Source organism: Ceraceosorus guamensis (genome assembly GCF_003144195.1).
Source record: "Ceraceosorus guamensis strain MCA 4658 unplaced genomic scaffold IE81scaffold_1, whole genome shotgun sequence".
Classification (NCBI taxonomy): Eukaryota; Fungi; Basidiomycota; class Exobasidiomycetes; order Ceraceosorales; family Ceraceosoraceae; genus Ceraceosorus; species Ceraceosorus guamensis.
This window is the reverse complement of record NW_020289996.1, coordinates 512,043-528,690: the sequence shown is the minus strand read 5'-3', so window position 1 is coordinate 528,690 and position 16,648 is coordinate 512,043. Positions and strand designations below refer to the sequence as shown.

Sequence of the window (16,648 nt, the reverse complement as noted above, 5' to 3'; positions counted from 1 at the left end):
TCCCCTCGAACTTCGCACCACCACCTCAATATGCGCCGCTGTTTCAGTCCCCTCGCTGCTCTGTCAGCTCTCGCTGCCGCCATCTGCTTCCTGACTGCTTTACCGGCTGATGCCTTAGCTCCAGCGCCTCGGCCAGTCCTGCTTGGTAGATGCCAGCGCACCGCGGCTAAAGGGCTGGAAGGATGCCCAAAGAACACGATCTACGTCAAGAGTGCGGACGAGCTCGCCGACGCATTGGCAGGTGACTCGATCGTCATTATCCTCAAGAGCGGCGTCAAGTATCGAGGTGAGCTTCATCCTTGACGCACAAGCTTGTATCAGCTCGATAAGTCCATTGTACTTCTTGTCCCACTTGCCCCGGTAGGCCGTTTCCGTGCGAAACGTTCTCTCGTCATCGCCGGAGAGCTGGAGGTAGGAGCAGTGCCTGTCCTCGCAACCTTCGCTTGCGGCAACGTCGAAAGCGATGGTACGTCGACGCTTGTGATTGAAGGCGAAGACACCAACGTGTTGGTCAAGGACGTCCAGATTCGTGAGTATCATGCGCGAGACCACTCTATCTCCTCGTCATCGAGCTGACCTCGCTCTTGCGCTCCCTTTCGCACGTCACACGCTAGAAAATGAGTGCGACGACAACTACCAGCGTAGTAGAAATCCTCCTGATTTCTCATACGGCAGCTCACCCGCTCTCTGGGTAGCGACCGGAAGCAGTGCCAGCATCATGGATTCGCAGCTATACAGCTGGAGAAGCACCCTCGCTGTGCATGGCAGGGCCAACGTGTTCCGCTCCGAGGTGCAAGGCTGGTACGATTGGATTTGGGGTGAGTCATGCTGTCGAAAAGAGTCTGCCGTTCACTGCTTTGCAAGTTTAAACATCGCATCGATATCTTCGCGACTTTCGCTGGATCGTACGACAGGGACTGGTCGTCTCTTCATCTCCGAATCCCAGATCGCACCTCGAGGAAAAGGCAACATAGTCACTTGGGACAGCAGCGTTTCGAATGGCGCTGTTGTCATCAAAAGTTCGACCGTTGGACCTGCCGCCGAGCCTTTTGCGCGCAAGGACTTGGTTGCTGGTAGCGTCTACCTTGCTCGCCCATGGATTTCCGACACCACGTCCATCTGGATCTCTACCAAGTTGGTGAGTGTGCTCTACTTGCTCGACATTTGCGCATATATATGCGGTCACAAAGCGTACGTTTGACCACTGCTTCGCAGTTCGACATTGTCAACCCAGCTCTCTGGTCCGCTCAAGGCTACAGGGGCTCTTTCGTCGACAAGCAGCGAGGGGTATTTGGATCCAAGTCGCTGAATGGCCAAGGTTATGTCGCTGCTAAAGTCGACAAGAAGCTGGACAGCTCCGACACCATCGACTTCTCCAAGTACCATTCCGAGGAGGCATTCTTCGATGATGACGTAGACTGGATCGATGGTCCTATGCTCGAGTGGCCTTGAACGCTGTGAGCTTCACCGCAACCCTTCCCTGACACATGTCATGCTGTGGTCACCAGGGCCATGCGCGTGTTGAAGGCCACCAAGATCTCGAAATCAAGAATTGAACGCGATGCGCTTGTTGCACCTTGGGAGGATCTTATGACCAGGCTGCTAGCTAGAGAAGTACTCACGACTGTTGGTCTCGTGACCCTGTGATAGCGCTTTGCGGTGGGAGGGATGAAGCTCGGAGAGGCTCCTTCCCCACGCGTCGATATGTCCTTGAGCGGGCGCGCGAGGCGCCGCGCCGTGCCCGCCGCGTTATGATACGCTATATAATCAGCAGCATGCACGCGCAACAGCGTGAATTCAATCACGTGAATTGTGATCGAGGGATCCCTCCACATGCGGGGCCCAATTTTGAATATTCACTTCATGGCTCCACTCACACTCCAACTCACGGCTGTGACTTAGGACTGTGACTGAGGCGATTAGAGCAGCAGCTGTAGTGAACATGTTGCTTTCGCTGCCAGCTCTGCATCGTCATCATCATCATCAATCACGCTCGCAACTCAAAGCTCACAAAGCAGAGGCAAAGAAGGCAGGTTGTCGCTTTGGACGCGCTGTGGGGTGCGTCTTCGAAGGTCTGCAATGTTCAACGCGGTCTTAACGCTGGCCCCGAGTCAGACTGCTTGGCTGGGCTGGGCATGTTGGCTCACCCTCCTAGCTGGCGCAGCATGCATACAGATGCCGCAACAGCACTTACTCTTTCCTGCTTCCCCATGGCCAAGCAAGGATGGTATGAGCCGGCTGGAAGCGCTGCAGACTGCGCACCCGCACACAATCCCGAGCAGGCAAACCTGCGCCAAAGCCGTGAACATCGCATCTTGCCAAAGCTCACGATGGCGTTCGCAGGCAGGACATTCCACCTTCGTCGATCCGCTGATAGGCACAGCGGGACCGGATGCGAGCACTTACGAGCCGGATAGCTATGCTGGTCTATCACCCAATCCCAGTCCGCCTTTCGCAGCAGTTCGCGTCACTCCATCCACTCGGACAAACTACGTTAGCTCAGAGGGTTACTACTATCACGACAAGACGTATCGAGGGACCTTGATGACTCGTCAACCTGCCATTTGGATGGGAGACCTAGCACCCTTGGAAGTAAGCGCTGGATTCGGTCAATTACAGCTTGACGAGCAATCTCGTGCGCTGCCTTTCTCGCACGAAGAGGAGTCTGCCTCTTTGGGCAAGCACGCGCTCAGAGTGGATGCCTCGCGCCAACAACGGGGAGCAGGTTTCTATGTTCAGAGCGCTGGCAGATCACACTCTAGCATCATAGAATATGATTTGTGGCAGAGCGAGAGCCAGCATGGAACATTGGTCGATGGCCCTTACGTGGCGATACACGCGGCCAGAGAAGGTTGGAGAGGCGCTGTGTTCGTCGATGCCGACAGGCAGGAGATATCTGGATGGACTCCAGAGAGAATGGTGAGCTTGAATGTCAGTCTAAGCTACAAAGTCCGAGCTGAAAGCGTCGGTTCGTCTTCGCCTCCCCCTCGTCTGCTCCAGGACTACAAGGTGAGATGGGATGCTATGAGGGAAGGAGGAGCACCTCGTTCGCTGTCGTTGGAGTGCGGACTGATGCCTTGTTTCACGTACAACGGATCAGCTGGGCCCACATCAAGCTCCGAATTTCCGAGGTTACTTTGTCTCTCGCATCGAGAGCGAGGCTGGTTGGCTCGACTGGGGCACTGCGAGAACGCAGCACAATTCGACGCAGACGTGGTCGAAGCAGAGAGGCCGATGGAACGAAGATGCGCTTGCTGGTGTGAGTCTTGCGTGCGTGTACCTTCTGCCCGTGGGTTCCTTGCCCAGCTGATCCTCACATATTTCCCAATCATGGCGCTGCGAGGTGACTCAGTGGGTCAAATTTACGCCAAACACCACTCGTGTGTTGATCAAGACTGGCTTGTCTTTAATTTGTGAGAGTCAGATAATATTTTGCCTTCAAGCGGCCGTGTTCCTGAGCTGTGCCCAGCCTTACCCAGCCATCGATCAAGCACGCCGCAATCTGGAGAGTGAGCTCAGCTCGGCACAAGATGTGGATGACATTGCACTTCAGAACACCCGCGAATGGGACGCTGCATTGTCAGTCGTCGAAACTGAAGGCGGCAATTTGGTTCAGAAGCGTGTCTTGTGTGAGAATGTGGTATTTCTTTTGTGGAATTGTGATGCAGCACCTGAATCTTCATCCACAACCTCAGACACAGGACTGCACCGCACGTTGCAGTTCCCATCTTTGCATAGCGAGTCAGCGGACGAAGGATCGGCTTACTACTCGCTCTACACCGACAGCGTCCACAAAGGCGAAGCGTATCAATCGTATTCGATCTGGGATACTTGGCGTGCAGCTTGGGCAATGCAGATCTTATTCGCTAACCATCGAGTCGGTTCGATGGTCTCTAGCATGCTCGACATGTATCTCCAATCAGGTAAGAACGGTGAACCCGGATACCTGCCAATGTGGGCCAATGGAGCAGAGACAAAGTGAGTGCGGACAGCATCCTTCAGAAGAGGCACATCACGGTCGGTATACTGATGCTCGGTCGAACGCGAGGAAGCATCATGATCTCGACTTGGGCTGATTCGCTAATCGCAGAGGCGTTTGCAAAGAAGGTCACTGGCTTCAATCGTGAATTGGCGTTGGAGGTGAGTTAGTCGGGCCCGACTTTAGTCATGCGGGATTTCTTCGACCAGCAACCTCTGTCCGAGCGCGCAGTCTGTGTTGAAAGATGCTAGCGTGCCACCCGAATTTGATGAGATTCTCAAAGTAAGTCGTGCGCCCGGTGAGGTGAACGCCACTTCACCTTGATGCAGACTGACTCCTCACCTTTTCCTTCAGTACGAGGACAGGGAGGAGTTCACGCCTATCGAGGCGCGAGCTGGCTTAACGTCCTACGCGAGTCGAGGCTGGGTAGCACATGATCGGACTGCAGAGTCTGTCAGTCGCACGTTAGACTATGCAGCTTGCGATGCAGCAGTCGCAATCGTCGCTTCGCACATGAGTGATCAGTCTTCTGCGGCTATCTATCGCGCTAGAGCGAAGCAAAATTACTTGAACGTGTACAACAATGCCACCGGTTTCTTTGCTCCTCGATTTGCAAACGGAAGCTTTTTCGAAGCTCCTCTGCAAAACCCCAAGGCCAGAGATGATGGCTTTACCGAGGGAAACAGGTGGACATACTTGTTCGACGTCGTTCACGACCTGCCCGGTCTAGTAAGACTGCACGGATCCAGAATGGCAACTCTTCAGAAGCTGGACGACTACTTTGAGGGCGGGTACAATGACCATTCCAACGAGCCCTCTCACCATGTGCCCGTGCTGTATGCAGCACTTGGTAGACCTGACAAGAGCGCAAAAATAATACGAGATATTGCGCAAGCGGAGTACACGGATTTGCCGGATGGGTACAAGGGAAACGAGGACCTGGGACAGATGAGCAGCTGGTACACTTTTATTAGCGCCTTCGGGTTCTATCCTCTATACCCTGCCAGTGCGAAGTATGTCGTCGTGGGGTGAGTCGTGACATGCAGCAAAGCTTTGTCGGTCAAGTCGTCCGTTGCTCACGTGCCCCCCCCCCCCCCCCCCCCCCCCCCCCCCCTTTCTCATCTCCATTCGCTGCTGCGATCAACCTCAAGTGCACCATTCTTCTCAAAAGTGACCATTAAGCTGCCTCACATCAAAGATCACAAGCTAGTGATCATCGTGCATGGCTCCGTCGACGAGCCTGGAGGCGCACAAGGGGATTCGTCCGCACCTGCCGAACCCAGAAGGATCCTGCATTTCACTATCAATGGAAGACCGCTCGAGATACCCATCATTACTCATGGGCAGGTAGAGGAAGGAGGAATTTGGCATATTCACCTTGCTCGGCCTGGCGAAGAATCGTCGTGGGGCTTGGAAGCAGATGAAGAGAAGTGGGTGGCTTGGTGGGGGCATTAGCGATCACGCTTGTACGAATCGCACCCAGATGTCAAATACCCTGTAGTATCACGGCCAAGAATACGTATGCAATCATCGATTGACTCCTTCCTCGGATGGCGAAGAGTGAGAAATGGACAGTCTGGCCTAATGCTTCGCACCACTGAGACCAGTAAGGACGCTAGGAAGCTCTCTGTTCCCCTCCTTGACCAAAAAGCTGATGCTCATAAAGATGGTGGCGAGAAGACCGACGGTGGTAGTAGCGAGCAGCGTGAAGCTGGTGCTGAGGTCCACCTTTTGGCAAGCTTCGCCCGCCCAAGAAGTCGAACTTCCCTTCTCCTTCGTCTTGGAGCATTGGCAAACATAACAACGTCTTGCGCCTTTGGTCGACAGAACCGCTTTGCCTCTTCCAGAACAATCTGCTGTCGCTTTGTTCAGATCAGACTCAGATGAGAAGCACTTTCCCACGTAGTCGGACTCTTTGGGCGGCTTGCTGGAGTTCTTGAGGCTGTCGCTAAGGCTCCACAAGGTCTCGCTTCCTGATGAGGAAGCTTCTGACCAAGAACCCTGACCATCCGTCCAGCGGTCCGCTCGCTTCGTGATACCAAAGGGCGCCAAAGGGTCCTGCACCTGTCGCTTGGCAAGACCCTCTTCTTGTTCGCTGGTGGGAATCAAAAGAAGCGCGATACTGCGTCTGTTGTCTGCGGTTCGAGCAGAAGAGAACAAAGTCTCAATCTGCTCTTTGATCTGGGAGCGCGCTGCATCGAGATCGTCGCTAGCGTCACCAGACTGCTGAGAAATGCCTTCAAGTGCCCTGTCAAAACGGAGGAGTTCGAAAGAGGCGTCGCCGTTATCCAAAGATGTAGCGCTCTCCCTCAAAACATCTTGAAACTACAAACGTGGGCTAAAGACGTAAGCGGAGGACTCCCGCCCACGTAGGCGAATTTTGCGAGCACTCACCGTGCGCTCGGCTCGGTCCTCCTCGCTTGAGCCCGTAGCCCAATCGGATAGCCTTTCTGCTGCGCGACTAGCCGCATGGATCAAGCTTCCCGTCAGACCGCCCAGTCTTTCCGCATACACATCGAAGAGGGCATCCCAATTCTCTTCGTTGTGTGGCTGAGATATTTTGTGGGTCTGCGCCAGATGCCTAGGGATCAGATCTGCAGTGGATGACGAGCGGGCATCGAAGTGAGCATCGTTGGCTGCTAGACTCGGGGAATACTTTGACCGCAGCTTTCTGCTCACCAGCATCGTCTGCCCTCAATACAATGATGGCCTTTCGAAGGTCCTGCTCAGAAGCACCAAAGAGATCCTTTGCGCTCGGCCTGGATTTCTCATCGATCCATCGCCAAGCCTCTGGATGAGCCCAATGAGCGCCGTCCAACTTCTCGCCCGGAATGGACAGGTGATAGCTGAGCAGCTTGTGCACCTGAGAAGCAGAGACTTCGGGAATCGAGTAGTCGTCGGAGATGGAGGAGGGGAAGAGGTGCAGCGAGGCCGTGCGTGGGGCGGATTGAGCTGATGTGATCGTCGCAAGCAGCACGGCTGCTGCGCCGAAGACAGTGCTGCGCATCGTGTTCGAGGTATAGTTGAGTCTCGGGCAAAGTCTGCCCATGCTGATCGTAGACGTCAGCGCTGCTGTGGTGGTGGTGCGAGGTTTGAACAGTGTTGGTAAGGAGCGTACCGACTCACCTGTTCCGGGGATTGAGCGCGATTCACGATTGAGCGATGCACGTCGAGCCAGGGGGCCGTGCAGCCGAGTCGATAGCCAGCAGCACGTGGCGCGAGAACACCAGCACTCAGCCAGTGCGGGTGCAGCACGGTCGACTCGCCTGGCGACTTGCGACTGTGGCGTGCCTGCATCTTCTGGCGTCATGGCTCCAGCGACGGCCGATAATGGCCGCCTGCACCAGTCACGAGTAGCTGCTCGAGGTGTGCAGTCTCGATTCAAGATTGTTGATCCTGACTCTCCCCACACGACTCAAATACCTGACGTCCATACACCCCTGCTTGACGACTCGCACTGCACATCGACCCGATCGCTGACAACGGGCAGCTTGCCGACCTTCCCATTCAGCTTTCAGTCACCCACCGCACCTCATGGCCTGGAACAGCGACTCTCATGCAGGGCCAGCTCTGGATGACGAGCATCCATGGGGAGCTCCACCGAGCAGCTTGAGCAGCAACGGCTTCGGCAGCTCATCCAGCGGATTCCCCTCGACCGGCCTTGGTGGAGGGGGCGGTACCTCTGCAGGTTTCCCGTCTACTGGCCTAGGCACAGGCGGGACATTTGGCATCGGCGGGTCTAGCAGTCATGGCAATGACGGCTTCACTGCGGAGCTACCCTCCGAAGTACCAGCAGTGGATGATGGGGGAGGTTGGAGCGCTCCTCAATATGCTGCTGCTCCGCCTCCACGAGCAAACCCATTCGCGAGGAGCGCACCTCCTCCCATCAATCGTAACGAGAGCTGGGGAAGCGGCATAGCTGGCGCAGGTACGCTCGATGGCAACACGCAACAGAGACTTGCTGGAAGCAGCAGTGGAAGTGGAGACTCTTCTTTTGCGTCGCAGCAAGGTTACGGTGGAAGGCCACCGCCCGCCTCGGCCGCTCCCAGTAGTGGTTCTCGCGACGGGTCATACGACTATCGAGGCCGCCCATCAGGCGGATACGAGTCGAGTACGTACGGCGGAGCATCTCCATATCAACAATCACCTTATCAGCAATCGCAAGGTCAGGGTCACTCGGCGAGCGCGTTGGTAGGCAGTGGTGCAGCGGGAGGCAACCAGTCCGGCCGGGCACCTCCAAATTCATCCTCTGCCTTCGCCCCTTCTTCTCGAGGCTTCAACACTCCCTCTTCCACACTGACGCCCAACGATACTCGATCGCCTCTATCATCAGCAGCACCGTCTCAGCAACAAGCTTTTCATCCACAAACATCTCTTCCGATCTCTCCCGCAGCCATTCCTCCTACACCGGCCTACTCTCCCTTTGCCCGAGTGGATAGCTTGGCGGGTCGAAGGGACAACCCGGAGGAGATGTATGGGGTGCCGGAAAACTTCTTGGAGGTAGAGGTGAAGGATCCGAGGACTTGTTGTAAGTGTAGGCGCTGGTGCCGTCTTTGCTGCCTGAGCATTCGGATTAGACATCCGCCACGCATCCATCTCGCTCGTTTTGCTGATCTTCAGCTCTGTACACAGCCTTTGGCCGCAAGCAGTACACTGACTATGAGATAGTCACGAGAGTGAGTAGTGGAGCCAGCATGATAAGTTTGACTCATCCGATCGACGCCGAGAGCCTTTTCGATCTGACCACAACTCAATCAACGTCGATGCAACAGACGAACATTCCGGCATTCAGACTGCGCTACTCGAGCGTTCGACGACGGTATTCTGACTTCGAGTACTTCAGGGATGTACTAGAAAGGGAGTCGACCCGGGTCAACATTCCGACGCTGCCTGGAAAGGTCTTCACAAATAGGTTCAGTGACGAAGTCATCGAAGCCAGGAGGGAAGGGCTCGAAAGATTTCTAGTGACCGTGGCCGGGCATCCGCTTTTGCAAGTGAGTGTGACCGTCAACTTTGCGGCTGTCCGCGCCAGTAGAGACTGATCGCGATCTCGTCGCGTCTCCCATCATCCAAGACCGGATCCAAGGTTCTCATCTCATTCTTGCAGGATTCTACTCCGAATTGGCAAGCGCGCGGAGGAGGCGCGTGGTGATCGTTGCTATCAGACATGAATGTCCAGCGGTGTTGGCCGTGAGCGCCCCGAATGCATGGTGTCACACGATTCGAATTCTGCCGTGGCATGCTCACCTCGCAGGGATCAGAGGTCCGCCAGATCGCTGGTGAATGCGATCAAGTCGGGAATCTCCCAATCAGCGGACTCGAGAGGCGGCTCCTGTCACGATGACTACAAACGTCAACGTTGGCCACCATGAGGTGTGTCGAACAAGACCATGAGTACTTACACGCGACAAGGGGCCGTTGGTGCCCTGCTGCGCATTCCAGAATCGCCGAGCCCATCGTCTTGCCTCCCCAGCTTGCCGACTCGCCCAGCGCCTGTACCACCTTTTAAAGGCTAGCATCGCCTTGTATTCGTCGACAAGGTTACCGCAGTGCGTGACCAGATTGGCGGCGGGCTGCCAGAGAGCTGCATCACATTCGAATGCAGAAACGATCAGCGAGACTCTGCATTGCAAAGTCGGTGGTCGACCGTCGGTCAACTCACCCTCGCCAAAGTCGCAATCTTCCCACTCTACGGCGAACCACAGTTCGTCGAACCGGTAGGAATGGCCGAGGATCGCTTCCACGCCATATCCCTGCTGATCTCCCTCGCCTGCTGCTCCCGCATGGCTCTCAGTGGCCGCATCCGCTGCTGTTTCGCTCGCATCGGCAGCGTCCGATCCTCCTCCTCCTCGTGCTCCACGCTTTCTCTTCAGACCGCGAGGTCTTTTGCGAGGTGAAGCAACTCTTGGTGCGCGAGCGACCGGCTCAGCAGCCCGTTCGGGCTCAAGAGTCACCCGACTGTTGCGCAAGTCTTGCCAAGGGACCCACGAAGAGTTTGCAAAATGATGCGCTGTTTGACGAGCTCGCTGTGATCGACGCGGAGAGGCAAGGACGTTGTCATCCCGATCTTGAGCTTCTTGCGCCTTTCCATCCTCATCGCCCTCTGATTCAGGTGCTCCGGCGTTCTCATCGTCCAACACGGCTGCCTCCGGTTCTTGCTGCTCCTCGGTGCAGTACTCAGCCTCAGCCTCAGCCTCAGCCTCGTCCTCTGTCACTTTGCCGCTCAGAACCATCTCATCGTCGCTCTCGCCGCACATCGGTGATGCTTGCTTTGCCATTTCACAGTCGACAATGACGGGATCTGCTTCGTCTTTTGCAGCGACGTCTGCTGCGATGAAGCCGTCGAAGTGATCGATGGACGAGCATCGCAGTCGGAGAGATGTGTCTGCAGACGCTGATCTTTTCGGAGTAGTCGTCATTTTGGGAGGCGAGCAGAATTGTCGTTTGGTTGATACAGTCGGCATGTCTGGATAGATGGGCACTTACAGAGGCAGGGAGATGGGAGCTGTCAGGTCGAGAGTATACGAGTTTGCGGTGTGCGGAAGGGGTGCGCGATAAAGGGTCACAGAAGAATGAGAGCAATGTGGTTACGCAATCTGAGGGAATCCAGTGGAGCTGCGGATTGTGAGAAAGCGCTATACCTATATATAATACTCGGCAAAGAGGCTTGATTGATTGACTGATTTACAAATTGATTGATTGATTGACCTTGACTGCTGACTTGATTGACTGATGCTGACGATCCCCCGCGCAGTGCTGCGACTTCGACTTGATCATCAACATCCCACTGCTTTTCGTCATTGGTGATTCTGACAAGGGCGTCCTGCTGCGCCCGGGGTGTTGAGTCGCCGCAAGTCGTCCTAGCTATAGGTCGCACGACCTCTTTGCGCATTATTCTCACCTCGTGCGAGCAACAATGTGAGAAATATGCTCACTTCGTCGGTCCACCTGCATGCATGGAGAACAGATCAACATGGAACGACCTCTGCATGGCAATGTGACGCCTGCTCAATCGCGCCGTCACGATCAAAAGGCGTTCATAGATATCTACTCGCACATGAGTCAAGAGGCTGAAACATGAACGACATGGTAGCAGCAGCAGCATCGCGCGCCCACGCACATGCAAAACCCCGTGCACCACGACATAGTCGTGAGTACGTGGTGTGCAGGTGCACTCGCAACTTAGCCGTGGCCTTGGTGACGCTATCTTGCTGGTTCTGCTTTCGCAGTCGTGAGTCGTCATTTCACGGTCAGGTGTACATCTCACGCTTTTTCGCAGAGACTCGATGCGGCCGGGGGCACCATTGATGCCGACTGGGGTCATCCGGGAATCGAATGTGTGCTATCATCTGGTTCATGTGACTTTAATGGGAATACCAGAGACCCGCTCTGTTCCGACGACATATAGAAGCTGAACTGTCCATCGATCACGATTCAACCTGGTCAGCCAGCGCATCTTCAAACTCGACTCATTACAATCAAAATGCGGCATTTTCTCGATCATGAGTCCATGACTGATGTGTGTGACTTTGCTTCTTGGATGTTGTCTAGCGCGGGATACAAGCTCTGATACGAATGATGCACGAACGACTCACCTCATTCACCCTGCGCATAGCAGCATGACAGGTGTGACATCACCCGTCTTCCTTCATCCGTGCACGTTGTCACATCTGCTATACCTGATGCTGCCCATCATGGTCCTGACGTTGCTAAGGACCGAGCTGGAGGCGCGACGAGATGGTCGAGCTACAGTCACGAGTCAAAGTGGAGTGTGACCTGGTCGGAAAATCAGTTGAAGCTCGCATGCAATAGAATTACGCATCAGAACTCGTGGGTGTGGGTGCGTATGCCGGCAAGAAGGAGGAGCGCAGCGTAGCCATCACTACCAATCGTGAATCGTGAATGAGAATCTTGAATCAAAATGTGAATAAAGAATCGTGAATGCTGGTGAATGTCACGACGAAATCGTCGCAATAACGCACCGTGCGTGCCACTCGTGACTTAATTTGGCTGCTGCATGCACACACACACTCTGACTCACGATCGACGCCGCAACGCCGGCACGCGCGCGCACGGCGCAGCACGTCCGTGCCTGCGCCCGCCGTGATGAGTGCGACTATAGCAAGCCAGCGGCGGCGGCACCAGGCTGCAGGAGCAGCGTCCCCCGCTTCAGACGGCAACATGCAGCAGCAGCACCAGCAGCAGCAGCTAGCAGCGGTAGATATATGGGTGCTGGTGGTGGTAGTCAGAGTGTGAGTATAGCGCGAGTGAGGGAGCGGAGCAACAGCAAGCGCAGCGCCCTCGACGTGTAAGTGGCCGCCGGATTCCTGATGATCCTTCTGCACCACCTCGATCAGGCTACGACTTGCGTCTCTTGTAGCGTGCACTGCTCCCGATCTGACGCTCACGAGAGCCATTCTGCGCCCGTAGCTCTCTAAAACGCTCGATTTGTTGCGACACTCTCACTTTGAAGAGAGGCCTCGATCAGCCCACTAGCTGAAGCGCCCCGGGTTCAATCCGCGATACAGAGACCGACATTTCATCTATCCATCTGATGCGCTCATGCTCGTGCGGCGAAGCTACTTCTGGCCATAACCACACGCAAACAGCCTCAAAGTGTCGCTATATGCTCTGGTGCGGCGATCTGCAGACCAGTAGCATCGCTCGGAAGGGCACTCTCACTTGAGCAGTCCAGCATGCAGCGACGAGTAGCCAGTGCTGCTAGTCCTCAGACAACGAATCACGAGACGGACACTTTACATGCCCAATCTGTGTCGGATCAAGCAGACAGTAGCGACGCAGGTCCTTCAGCTACCTCAACGCTGCACCCTCTCTTTCCATCACCTCACGCCAGGGCTTCTCGATCTCCCAGTCCAAATATCTCGAGGAGACGGAGACCTGCACAAGATGCGCAGGAAGGGCAGAGAAGCAGCTCGAGCAGGCTAGAGGATGACGAGAGCCAAAATAAAGGTCATACGCTGCCCTTCCAAGGAACCGCTCTGCAAAGGATAGAAGGCTGGTTTGGCATTCAGCCGGAAGCCACGCTGGACAGCTTGCACGGCATTGGCGTCTCGGGTAAAGCAAACCGACATGCGAGTGCTAGCAGTGCAACGGCAACAGTCGCATCCTCCTCGACTCCCATCTCCACTTTGCTAGCGCCAAAGAGCAGATCAGCAGCTAGCTCAGCAACTTCGAGACTCGTGATACAGCACCTTGTGCAACCTGCCGACACCCTGGAAGGTCTGGCGCTCAGGTACGGCACGGATGCGCGAACGCTCAGACAGGCCAATGGACTATGGCCAGGCGATAGTGTGCAGGCGAGGCGGCTTGTTTACATTCCCCTGGATAAATGCACTCGAGGTGTGGAAGGTTTGGAAAGCAAAGATGCCGCAACCTCGAACGGGAGCATCGGCCCGATGACCAATTTTGGGCTCGTTTCAGCGCCCGAAGAGGTCGAATCGTCAGAGGCGGGCGGTAGCAACTCCTCGCAGGCTAGCCCCGCAGCATTCCGCATACCACTGCCAGCTACCGAAGAGCCAGATGTCGACCATCCCAACAGACCCACGCAGAGGCGTTTGATGCCTCGAGCTAGCGAATCTATGCTCAGGCAACGCACGGACAGTACCATAAGTGCTACGAGCTCGGCCACGAGCAGTAGCATCGTCCCAGGCGCACCACCAAGGGTCAAGCGTGTACCCGTCCAAGCTCTTAGTCATTTTCCCCCTCCAGCTCCTTCTGGCAGCAAAGGCACAGCACGAGGCCCGCTGGAAGGCTCGGACGAAGCCAGCGCAGGCTCCACGTTCGAGGAGCCTGAGGACATTGCCCCAGGCGAAAGCGGCGTGGACGACCTGTTGAGGTTAGCAGAGAAGGCTAGGATGCTCGGTGACAATGGTCGAGAAGACAGCTTCAACAGCACTGCGGGATCTCAAGCTGAAGCAGCCGATGAGAATTCAAGTGCGAACCTCAATAGTCAATCTCCCGGAGCGCTTCATGCCGAGAGCGGCAGCAGTGTGACCTCATCACTGCGAATGAGCGGCGCGAACGAGTGGAAACCCAACAAGTGGACGTTTGGAGCTTCGCGCGCCGGGGCAAACGAAATAGAAGGGCGTGCCTCCAAACCTCCGAGCCAGACGTCGGGACTCTCCGCTCCATCCTTTGAAAACACTTCTTCCATTGCCTTGCGAACGAGCAATGCCGGATACAACGGATGGAACGACGCGCCAGAGCCATCCTTGAAGGCGCACACCTCGGGAAAAGTAGCGCATGCGTACGGGGGCAAAGGTGGCAAGAACAAAAGGGTGTATGCTCCTCTGATCCCCGGCAATTCGGTGCTGGACGATCTGGCCGCTGGATTGCCTCCTAATCCTGGTCCTGCAAGCAACTGGGCTAGGCCTATCAGTGACAGCGTGCCAATGCCCGGCTCTGGACCTGCAGGCGGAACGAATCAGGGAAGCTCTTCTGCTGCAAGGAAGGGAAGACCGCCGCTGCGAGGGGTTCAGGGTGGTGAGCCTGCTCGCGCTACGCAGGGTGGGTCAAGCACATCGAGTGCGGGCTGGGGCCAGCTCTTCAGCGACACGCTGCGAGGGCGTATCAAGCTGGAAGAAGCATTGGAGAGGGGGTATCAAGAAGTGGCAGCATCGTTCGAAGGGGCTCATACAAACGCAACGTCCACTTCTCAAGCAGGAGCAACAGGAAGCGTTAGAGGTAGGCATCCTCATACGCAGCCTCATTTGGCCGCTTCTCCACCCGAAAGACCTTCCGCAGAGTTGGCACGCCAGACCTTGGGCAGATCCGCCCCCGTACCTGATCTGCCAGCCTCGAACGGAGGTAGCACTGCAGGCGGATCTGGCGCAGATTGTGCGGACCCGCACGAACTCGAAAGGCTGCACAGTTGGGGAAGAGGTCCACCTGGCACTGTCGATCCTGCCGCATCTGGATCTGCAGAGATGCTCCCGACACCAAGCGGCACACGCCAAGATCCGATGAGCTCGGCTTCTACACGGGCTCTTTCTGCTTCTTCGAGAGGTGCTGCTAGGAGGCGAGGGGTGAAGGATATCGACTGGACGAGCACTTGACCTGGTCGGCCATCATGCACGCATTCCGCTCCGCTCTTCCCGCCCGCACCGCAGCACCCATTCACGAGTCATGTGCACAACATCCCACCCCCTTCGTGGGTCCTCTTACATTTATCCAATCCGCATCAAGTAGTCACGCATGTTCAAAACGCTTGTGCGCGCACTGCACATTTCTGCGCACAAGACAAAAGGGGACTGAGATGTGGATCCGAGTTGACATTAACGAGATGGCGGGACAGATGAGCTTGAGAGACGGAGATTGGCGGTGCGCGGCGTATGTAGTGCCAGAGCAAAAATGCAGAGACTCCAAGAGTAGGTGGGTAGGGTCGAGGCGTATTCGTAGAAGATTCTTGAGAGCAAGAAAAGGGCAGAGGGAGATTGGAACCCGTCGAAAGTGGGTCGCAATCTTGCGATCACAAGAATGCATGGCGTGTAGGAGAGGGCAGGGATCCTGAGCGAACGGGTGACGCGGCCTCCAAAATCTAGAATTGTGTGAACTTGTTTTGGCCTGACTCGCAGCTCGGAAAAGGCGAGGCGTGCGCAACCCTCATTGTAGGACAATTTGCGCACTTGAACCCGAAGACACAAAAAGGCACCTCTTTACATGACGCAGCACTTGCTAGGTTCCGGCTCCGTCTTGCCCGCTTCCGTATTTCCATCCGTCTCGCCGAGCATCAGTTCGAACACTTTGGCTGTAAGGGGCACGCAAAGCAAACCGGAACTCTTTGAGTGAGGATTGCCGCCATTGCCATTCTTCGTCGCGCTTCTTGAACACCTGGTGACCATTGCCCGGACAAGTGCTGCCGAAAAGGCGTACTCACAGATGTTGATGTTGTGCCTCGCACTCGTTTCTATCCACGCGCAATGCAGCTGACTTGCTAATTCCGCTGTCTCCTGCTCCGTCACTTGCCTGCAGGATGACCGAGTCGCAAGGAGACGAATGAGCTCACTTTACTCGAAGCTCGGGCAATTTGTCCTGTTTCCCACACTTCGACCAATTCCGGCCGCGTGAGCTCACCTTTGAACGTGCAAATCGCACTTCTGCCCGACAATGACGCAAGGCACGTGTTCCGTCCCTGTATAATTGAGAATCTTGTCGTACACAGTCTGCACCATATCGAAGCTGTTCCTATTGGCGATGGAGAAGACCAAGACGTAGCCATGTATACCGATAGCGTGCTTGGAATTTAATATGCTATACTCGTCTTGACCTGCTGTGTCAATGATGTCCAAGTCGTACTCTTGATTGCGATGCTTGACCCGCTTGTTGAACACGTTTTCGATGGTGGGATAGTAAGAGTCTACAAATGCATCTTCGACGTAACGCACCACCAGCGAGGATTTGCCTGCGGATAGAGGTGAGCGGTTAGCAATACTGTGAGTATTCAAGCATACCCACATGCTTGACCTCCTGACCTGCTGACAGGGGCCTACTCTGCGCCTACACTTCCTGCACAGCAGGCTGCGGGACCTTGATCGACAAAGACATGCATCATGGAAGCCTCGGCTTCCATCGCACGGTTGAATGTGGAGCGCACACAGAATGACATTGCGCATGACGACAACCCCCCTTCCCCCCCCCCCCCCCCCCCCC

At 55.7% G+C, this 16,648-nt stretch overlaps 7 protein-coding genes across 7 annotated transcripts in view; 4 read left to right on the top strand and 3 right to left on the bottom strand.

Moving 5' to 3' along the window:
• Positions 1 to 30: 30 nt before the first annotated feature.
• On the top strand, positions 31 to 1,699 carry IE81DRAFT_338800 (hypothetical protein; the record flags this gene model as incomplete). The annotated part of the gene is made up of 6 exons (XM_025515551.1): positions 31 to 286; positions 365 to 466; positions 491 to 529; positions 615 to 818; positions 915 to 1,138; positions 1,216 to 1,699. The coding sequence occupies 6 exons, from the start codon at positions 31 to 33 to the stop codon at positions 1,450 to 1,452; spliced, it is 1,062 nt and encodes a 353-aa protein (XP_025373540.1). The 3' UTR covers positions 1,453 to 1,699.
• A 189-nt stretch (positions 1,700 to 1,888) lies between these two features.
• On the top strand, positions 1,889 to 5,330 carry IE81DRAFT_6250 (hypothetical protein). The gene is made up of 10 exons (XM_025517485.1): positions 1,889 to 2,919; positions 3,001 to 3,009; positions 3,101 to 3,259; positions 3,353 to 3,413; positions 3,480 to 3,629; positions 3,696 to 3,978; positions 4,053 to 4,140; positions 4,211 to 4,261; positions 4,334 to 5,007; positions 5,151 to 5,330. Exons 1-10 carry the CDS (start codon positions 2,080 to 2,082, stop codon positions 5,158 to 5,160), a joined length of 2,325 nt encoding a protein of 774 aa, XP_025373539.1. The 5' UTR covers positions 1,889 to 2,079; the 3' UTR covers positions 5,161 to 5,330.
• Positions 5,135 to 7,086, bottom strand: IE81DRAFT_319285 (hypothetical protein). Its single transcript, XM_025512679.1, has 3 exons — positions 6,659 to 7,086; positions 6,374 to 6,573; positions 5,135 to 6,304 (listed from the first exon to the last, which is right to left on the bottom strand). Exons 1-3 carry the CDS (start codon positions 7,026 to 7,028, stop codon positions 5,561 to 5,563), a joined length of 1,314 nt encoding a protein of 437 aa, XP_025373538.1. The 5' UTR covers positions 7,029 to 7,086; the 3' UTR covers positions 5,135 to 5,560.
• Positions 7,087 to 8,449: 1,363 nt separating this feature from the next.
• On the top strand, positions 8,450 to 9,131 carry IE81DRAFT_284254 (sorting nexin-3; the record flags this gene model as incomplete). The annotated part of the gene is made up of 4 exons (XM_025511585.1): positions 8,450 to 8,507; positions 8,612 to 8,655; positions 8,752 to 8,973; positions 9,054 to 9,131. 4 exons carry the CDS (start codon positions 8,450 to 8,452, stop codon positions 9,129 to 9,131), a joined length of 402 nt encoding a protein of 133 aa, XP_025373537.1.
• Positions 8,992 to 10,661, bottom strand: IE81DRAFT_6242 (hypothetical protein). Its single transcript, XM_025517482.1, has one exon. The coding sequence runs from the start codon at positions 10,441 to 10,443 to the stop codon at positions 9,289 to 9,291; it is 1,155 nt and encodes a 384-aa protein (XP_025373536.1). The 5' UTR covers positions 10,444 to 10,661; the 3' UTR covers positions 8,992 to 9,288.
• Positions 10,662 to 13,395: 2,734 nt separating this feature from the next.
• On the top strand, positions 13,396 to 15,054 carry IE81DRAFT_327414 (hypothetical protein; the record flags this gene model as incomplete). The annotated part of the gene is made up of 1 exon (XM_025515073.1): positions 13,396 to 15,054. The coding sequence occupies one exon, from the start codon at positions 13,396 to 13,398 to the stop codon at positions 15,052 to 15,054; it is 1,659 nt and encodes a 552-aa protein (XP_025373535.1).
• Positions 15,055 to 15,249: 195 nt separating this feature from the next.
• The window catches only part of IE81DRAFT_319280 (ras-domain-containing protein), a 2,051-nt gene continuing 652 nt past the window's right edge, over positions 15,250 to 16,648 (bottom strand). Inside the window, exons 2-4 of the mRNA XM_025512678.1 lie at positions 16,073 to 16,400; positions 15,876 to 15,964; positions 15,250 to 15,746 (exon numbers count right to left, since the gene is read on the bottom strand). Coding sequence (XP_025373534.1) covers positions 15,655 to 15,746; positions 15,876 to 15,964; positions 16,073 to 16,400 — 509 coding nt within the window. The 3' untranslated portion in view covers positions 15,250 to 15,654. The remainder of the gene's footprint in view (positions 15,747 to 15,875; positions 15,965 to 16,072; positions 16,401 to 16,648) is intronic.